We start from the raw sequence: 8,234 nt of genomic DNA, 5'->3' as shown, positions 1-8,234 counted from the left end.
TCCGGCCCTGAGTGGGCTGGGTGACCAATGACATCGCCCCCTTCTGTCCAAGGTTGGGGAGGGAGGCACTGTAGAAACTGAAGGTTCCGCATAGAACCTTTATTTTGCCACAGAAACCCCTATGAGTTCTCTGAGGAACCTAAACGTTCACAGAGGAAGCTACACTAAATTAGTTCTTCTAGAACCCCAAAGTTTTCCTGAATGTTCCGCAAAGTAGTCATACTGATCTCATACTGTATATTCTTTGAGGAATGTTCAGAACGTCCATATTGCCACTGTGTGGAGGAGCCCTTTTCCCATATGTGATTACGATATCAGTCCCAAACGGCAAAACATAAATAATACAACATTTTGACGGAGTTCTCCGTCTGCTCTCTGACCATAGGTCATCTCTCATCTGTCACGCCAGGAGACGTGCTGCTTAGCTTTTGTATAAGAGTAAGATTCAAGTCTTTTTTTGTCACCCATTCTCCATTCAGGGCAGTCATGTGGTTAGGGCGTCAGACTTGTAGCCCAAAGGTTGCCGGTTCGGCTCACGACCCGGAAGGTTGGTGGGGGGAGTAATTAGCCAGTGCCCTCCCCTGAGGTACCCTGAGCATGGTACCGTCCCGCCGCACTTCACCATTGGGGGCTGCCCCCTTGCACGGGTGAGGCATAAATGCAATTCCGTTGTGTGCAGTGAACACTTGTGTGCTGTGGAGTGCTGTGTCACAATGACAATGGGAGTTGGAGTTTCCCAATTGGGCTTTCACTTCACTTCACATTCTCCATTTCTGGCTTCAGCATGGTCCATGCTATTTTTAGTATGAGGTTAGTTACTTTTAGTAGGCCTATCAATGGACATTTTAAACGCTATTTTCCACTAAAGAGACAACATCTGGTTAGAATGTAGAAGTATGACGTTCATTACGTCTTAGAGTTATAACAAATCTTCATGTTTCTTCTGTTTCAGACTTGTACAGGTAAATAAATGTTTTTTTTATCTTTTACCTGACACGTTTCGACGGGGAAACTTCCGTGTTCATCAGAGGGTCACATGGATGTTAAAGTGTGACGTGTGACATGTGACGTGTGTTTCCAGTGGGTATTAGGTGAAATGTGTTGCATGTTTTCCCCTTGTGGTAGGACTACCAAGCAACAGGTGTTTTTTTTTTATTCAGCCACGAATATTTTGTTATATTCTGTCTAGTAACTGATACATTCGGGTAAACATTGAATGCAACCATCATTGTGTACAGAGAATTATTTTGGGAATGCCCTACCCAGGGGCAGCTCAGATGTGGAGATAGAGTGTCTTCGTATGTCATGATGGGTGTTATTGATTTCGTCTCCATGACTGAGGCTCCACTGCAGCCAGGGCCACTGACAGCTTTGGCTGGGCCTGGGACACAGTCATCTGAAAGGGCCCCCTCACCGAATACATGCAATGTAATGAGGACCCAATTCCGGGCCCCCCTCGCTCCCTGGGCCCGGGACAACTGACCCCTTTGTCTTGCCTTGTCGGCTTCCCTGACTGCAGCCAAGCCAGTGATGTTGTCCACTGGGCTTTTTATAGAACCAAAATGGGGCATACAAAGAAGCTCCACAGTCTATGCAAAATGGAGAAGAAGTTAAATACGCTGTCCTTCTCGGAGCACTACATGACATGACATTACATGACATTACATTGCATTTGGCAGACGCTTTATAACCAAAGCGACTTTCAAAAGAGGACATAATCATAGCCAACATCACTAGCAAATACAAAGTGCACAGGAAATATACAGAACAACAAGTGCAGATGCAAAGCACTAACCCTAACAAACATGACCTGTAAGGCAATCATGGAATTCATGTGTTTTGTCTTGTGATGTGTAATTGTTTCTCTTTGTGGTACAACATACTTAAGACATTCTTAGGTACGATTATGTTCTTTTCCCTTAACCCCTTAGTGCAGAGCCTATGCTAAAACCCTACTGTCACCAAAATTGTAATGGCTATTCACAAGTAATATGTTACTTAAGACTCTCTGTAATGTCATAGCAATGTTGTTATGATGTAGTTAAGTATTTTCAGCGAATAGGCCTGCCGACGACCCCATCTGCAGTAAGAGGCTAGCTGGACTACCAAAGTCTTGCATCCTAAACAGTGGAGACTCAAGTGGGAAACTCCAATTCCCATTGTCATACTCAACAGCTCAGAATTGCACACTGCACACAACGAAATTGCATTTATGCCTCACCCATGCAAGGGGGTAGCCCCCAACAATGAATGAAAGGCAGCAGTGTGCCGGGACGGTACCATGCTCAGGGTACCTCAGTCATGAAGGATACGGGAAAGCACTAGTTACTCCCTCCACCAACCTGGTGGGTCGGGAGTCGAACTGGCAACCTCTGAGCTACAAGTCTGATGCCCTATCCGCTTACCCATGACTGCCAACAGGTGTCTGTGAATAAACGCACATGCAGAGCAGATCATGGCTTCAGAAAAGCGCTCTGGAAATCCCGTGATGATTCTCTCTCGTCACACTCATAAATGCTTTATGACCAAGTGTAAATGTGTCATCCACAAGTGAATAGGGTTAGGAGGATGCAATATTGTGTTGGCTGAATACAGAGATTTTCATTGTGCTCTTTATTGTATGATAATCTTTTATTACAAATGTCTTTATAAGAGGCATTGCTCACTCACGCATAGGCTGCACACTGACATAAACATAAAATGAAATCAGATCCCTATAAATAAACAACAATGATGGCTTACATCCGTTTGCCGAGGTCTATTAGTCTGACATATGACTGCCTTCCTTTCTCATTATCATCTTGTTTCTTTATCCCAACATGTCATGTGATCTTACAATCATGAAATGGCAAAAAAAAATGGATTCTGCATGGATCACCATTTCCAGCCAATAGCTACACTGACTGGAATGTGGTGTGTGTCTGATCTGATGTTTGGAAGCCTTCTTTCAAAGTGTTGCACCTGTCACATCACCACTACATAACATCATATTTCAGTCGGTGTGTGTGCGCGTGTGTGCGTGCGTGTGTGTTTATATGTGTGTGTGTGTATGTGTGTGTGTGTGTGTGTGTGTGTGTGTGCGTGTGTGCGTTCGTGTGTGCGTGCGTGCGTGTTTATATGTGTGTGTCTGTCTAAGCAGACCCCCCCTCCCACGTATCTCACCAAACCTTTGCAGAAGCGCCACCCCAAGAGTATGCTGTGTGTTTGAAGAGGAGTCCTTGGCATCGCATCAGAAATTAGCCTGAGAATTCGCCTGGGTTCTCCCAATCCTCTCTCCAATTCTCCCCTCCGCCCACACATGCCATCTGAGGAAAGGGAGGGGAAAAAACAGAAAGAAAAGAGAGACAGAGTGAGACAGGCAGCTTTAGGTGTGTGTGTATGTGTGTGCGCGCGCTGTGTATCGAGCAGGGTGTGAGTGTGTGTCTGTTCGGCGTCTACAATACCTCGCACTGGGAGGTATATTTATATAACAGAGGATCCTAATCACATTATTTAATTGCACACCCTACGCGAAGAGGCGTAGAGACGGCGGAAGGAGCAGCTTTTTGGCAATAACGGAGAGGCAGGAACAGAGGCTTTTTTTTAAAATCGAAGATGAAAAAAATGCCAGCATTTTGATGTGAAACGCCGCAAGCTACCTCGTAGAGATAACAGATCCCCCTTTTTTTGCTTGTTTGAATTCAGCGAGTTCTAAAGATTCATCTGAGTATCAATAGTGACGTTTTCTGGTTGTTTGTTTATTTACCATTACGCAAAAGAAAAAAATACGCCGCATTCAACAACAGTTCTTTGTTTTCGCACTGAGATTAAACAGCAGGAGTGCGCTGTGGAAGAAATTGGATATCCCTTTGTTGTTAAAAAAAGACAATCACCACCATCAGCAGCAACAACAACAACAAAACGAATTCTGAGATTTAATGTGCGTGTTTTTGGACACGCGCACGCTATCCAAACCCAGACCCAAAGCAAGTGAGTATTGAAAAAGACCTGTGGAAATCTGAGTCTAGATATGTAATGTGCAGGTGGTATGGCTCTCCAAATGACGAAAGCTATCTTTTAAAATATTACTCTGTTTCTTCACTTGGTTGTGGCAAGTGAAATCCCCAGTCTGTGGGTTATTGGACTTAGCCTACTTTGTGAACATTCAACAAGTATTGTTTTGGCCAGATGGTGATATTTCCGTGCTGGGTGTGTTCTGTGCTAAAGTATGGTGATATTTATCATGTCATGCCAGCCTCGTCGTCAGGTGAGCACGACAGGCTATTTTTAAAACCGCGTCTTGTCGCCAACAACGGATCAGCCACATGCCACACATACACATTAGAATAACCATTAACGGCTTCCCTCCTCGTGCAGCTGCGTGAACACGTTACGGGCGACATTTAATCCATCAACAAACGTTTCATCCATTGTCTACGGGATGAACGGCGTGTTATACGGGTGGATGTAGCGAAGACACCATGTTGAACGGGCACGGTACCCATCTTTACGGGAGGATGAGTAACGCGATAGGAGGAGGGAAAGGGGGGGGGGGGGGTGCAGAAGAGAAGAGGCAGGAAGGTGATGGAGGAGGAGAAGTGAATTCTGGGGAAGTGGGTTTGAGAGGCTGAAATAAAATTAACCTTCCCATGGCACGGGAGGAAGGGGGAGAAATGAAAAGTGCATCACGCGAGCTCACTGACTGCAGACGCAGGCGGGAAAAAGGCTTGTGCGCCGTGCGCTGGTGGCACGAGCCGAGAGGGGGGCCTGTCTGGCTGGTGAGCACTGTGAGGTGTTGAGGCTTATCTTATGTAAAGGGTCAGCAAAGGCGGCTGAATAATTTAAGAGTTGCACTCCGTGTCCGGAGACAAGCCATGAATTTTACACAGTCCCCCGTCTGCTCTCTCTTTCGTCAAGATCAAACCATGTGCCCCAATTTCCCTTCCATGCAAAGAGCACAAGTAGGCTAGCTTTTTGCACCCTATCATGAGAAGAAGAAGAAGAACAAAGGGGTGGGGGGAATCATAAAATAGTAAGGATATTTGAACTCTCACACATCTAATGTCCTTTTTCTGTCCCTTTTTTGGTGAATGGATGCTCACTATGTCTAGCTCCTGTGTCACCAGGGCTGCTGCCAAGGCTTTGGAGGCCCTGTAAGCACAGGTCAGGAGCCCCCCCTCATAATCAAATAATAATAATAATAATCTACTAACTAATACATATATGTTTTGCAATGTAATACAAATCATTTTTATAACGTTTTTTAGTCAATCTCAATTTACAAGGCCCCAATTTTGGGGGGCAGAGTGGTTGGTGCCCCAAGCAGTGGTTGGTGCCTGCCCTAAGCACTCATACTGCGTAGTCTGCCTCTGCGTAGCGGCAGCCCTCTGTGTCACTGTGCTGTCACTATACCTCATGCCACAGGCCTTGAGCGGGGCCGTCGCACCTCCACCGCGCTCCTGATCTGACAGATAAACAGCCCTGGACTGGGACCAATTTCGACAAAAATAAAATTAAAAATGAAATTGGTCAAATCTGGCTCACCTCCAGAAGACATAAATGTTCTCCAAGCTGAGATGGACTGATAATTGTGATTAAGCAGTGATTGAGGAATCACTTGCAACAGTGTGCCTGTATTCTCCGGGCACCACACAGTGCATTTTGCAGTGTGAAATGAACAAGTTCAGTGTCACGTTTAACACTCATGGTGTTTGATCCCACTCTCTAAGAGTTGCATTAACACTGAACAATGTAATTTACTGTGCAGTATTTACGTGCAAAATTGTGGTGAGGTTGTCTTGAACTCACCAAAATCAGTGCAATAGCCTACATAGTTTCAATCAGAGGTGATTCTTCGGTAAGTTGGATCCCAACGGAAAATTCAAAAGAATGAACATTCGCAACAAAATGACTTCAGTTGTAGTTTAAAGTCTTAGCTGTTATTAAAACATTTATACAAGGGTTTTAAATGGTTGCTTTAACCTGACTGCGCGAAACTAGTTGCGCGCACAACTCAACCTCTGATTGTTGGAAGTCATAAAAATAGCTCATGTGGTTGGCTGCCAGTGTCTTGCCCCTCCTCACAACACCGTGTTTATAAACAAAAAAATCCATCTATAGGCTTGGGGGGCCCCTAGCGGCTGCCTGCCTAGCCTGGTTACACGATGCGCCTCTGGTTTGAATAGCAGTGACGTCCTCTGACAACATAAAAGCTCTCCACATAGTAATGACACTCAGGTCCCTTTATAGGCACTGCCCACTCCATCTGGCCAGATTTAGATGTAGTATTTGACCAAAGGCTATATATAGCACAGTCTGTTTATGCTGTCTTGGCCCTTTGCCCTCCCCTTTGCTTACATATGCCTCCGTATAACAATGTAATGAGTCCCATTTACTCTCTACTACGTAGTTTGGTAACACTTTATAATAATGTTCCTTAGTAAAGACTCAGTAAATAATTAACAAATGATGAATAAAACATTAACAAATGTTTTTATTATTAACTAAGTTTTATTAATGCTTTATAAAATATCTACAAATGATATATGCAAGATTTTACACACCTTATAACAGAGTATTTTATTCATTTACAAGCAACTTGTAAATGTTTGATAAATATAAAATATTAACATAGCATTTCCTAGTCATTTACAAGCATTTGTTTACATTTCCTAGTCATTTACAAACGTTTGTTAATGTTTTGTTCATCAATAGTTAATTATTTATTAGTCTTTATAATGCTTTTTTGCATCCATTATTCTAAAGTGTTACCGGTAGTTTTGTACAGAGGAGCTTTAACACTACCCAAGATTAGAGGTTACATTTTTTTTAGGCCCAATCCACAAAGTCAGAGAATGCGTACACATCAGTAGCACAGATTCTGGACCAAAAATAAGACAAGTGAAAGGAAAATGAAGGTCCACAACACTGTGCTATTACATTTTTGGGAGCATCAAACAGTGTTGCGGACCTTTTATTTTCCTTTTAGATTTTTTAGGCCCTTCCTGTATGAAAGGTATGATTCTGACAATCTATTTCATCTATTTTATTGTATTAATATAATAAGCCCCCTGATTGGACGTAGCACATGCTTCAGCCCCTCCCTCTTTGTGCAGATGGGGTCGCCGGTGGGCCTATTCACTATTTTCTGAAAAAATACTACACTCAACTACATCATAACAACAACATTGCTATGACATTATCGAGAGCCTTAGGTAACAGATTAAGACATAGTAGCCATTACAATTTTGGTGACAGTAAGTTATAACTATAGGCTCTGTGCAAAGGGCTTAAGTCACGTCTAGTTTTGTAGCGAATGGTGATCTCTTTAAACATTTCTGGTAGATTTAATTGGCACAGTGTGACTTGGGAAATTCTCGTCTCTGGAAACTGGTAGAAATTTGGTCAATTTGTGTTATCTTCAAAGCAAAGTAATGGCTGATCGTGTGTATGCGTGTGTGTGTGTGCGTGCATGTGTTCGTTCGTGCATGCATGTGTAGCCTATGTGCATGCTTTATGTCACAAAAAATATTTAATTGTTCAGTTCGGAAGAAAAAGAGGGAGGGAGAGAGAAAGAGAGAGAGAGAGACAGAGAGAGAGAAAGAGCGAGAGAGAGAGAGAGAGAGAGAGAGAGAGAGAGAGCGAGAGAGAGAGAGAGAAAGAGAGAGAGAGAGCGTAGTCTCATCAATGTCTGTAATTAGCTCTTAGGGCCAGAGATTGTAATGAGTATTGGGGTAAGCAAGCTCTGCTTTGAATGACAAGAGGGAGCAGGGGGCTAACGCTAATGTAAGATTATCCTCTCACACACACGCACGCACGCACGCACACAAGCACACACGCACACATGCACTCACACAGACTCACAGAAACACACCTCCCCCTTCTCTCTCTCTCCCTCTCTCTCTCTCTCTCTCTCTCTCTCTCTCTCTCTCTCTCTCTCTCTCTCTCTCTCTCTCTCTCCCTCTCTCTCTCTCACACACACACACACACACACACACACAACGATATCTCTCTCACGTACTATCAGTGGGTTAGCACCTTGGTAAGATTATCCTCCTCCTTAGAATTCGTCTCTTTTCCGTTTCTATATTTGTCTCTCCCCGTTTTCGTCCTGTAAGTCCCTCGCTTTCCAGCCCGCTTCTCCTCTCTTCTCAGGGTCAGAGACTTAGTGTCACACTGCTCCTTGCAGATTTTTTTTTACAGAGTGAGCTTGTCTGCGGTGAGCCTACACTAGCATAATTTCAGATTTCACTCAT

The 8,234-nt window shown here is 43.9% G+C and overlaps 1 protein-coding gene across 1 annotated transcript in view; it reads left to right on the top strand.

Moving 5' to 3' along the window:
- Positions 1 to 3,886: 3,886 nt before the first annotated feature.
- kcnc3b (potassium voltage-gated channel, Shaw-related subfamily, member 3b) overlaps positions 3,887 to 8,234 on the top strand; it is a 77,511-nt gene continuing 73,163 nt past the window's right edge. Inside the window, exon 1 of the mRNA XM_063221224.1 lies at positions 3,887 to 3,969. Coding sequence (XP_063077294.1) covers positions 3,918 to 3,969 — 52 coding nt within the window. The 5' untranslated portion in view covers positions 3,887 to 3,917. The remainder of the gene's footprint in view (positions 3,970 to 8,234) is intronic.

This window comes from Engraulis encrasicolus, chromosome 17 (assembly GCF_034702125.1).
Source record: "Engraulis encrasicolus isolate BLACKSEA-1 chromosome 17, IST_EnEncr_1.0, whole genome shotgun sequence".
Lineage (NCBI taxonomy): Eukaryota > Metazoa > Chordata > Actinopteri > Clupeiformes > Engraulidae > Engraulis > Engraulis encrasicolus.
This window is presented reverse-complemented; position numbering and strand designations above follow the sequence as displayed.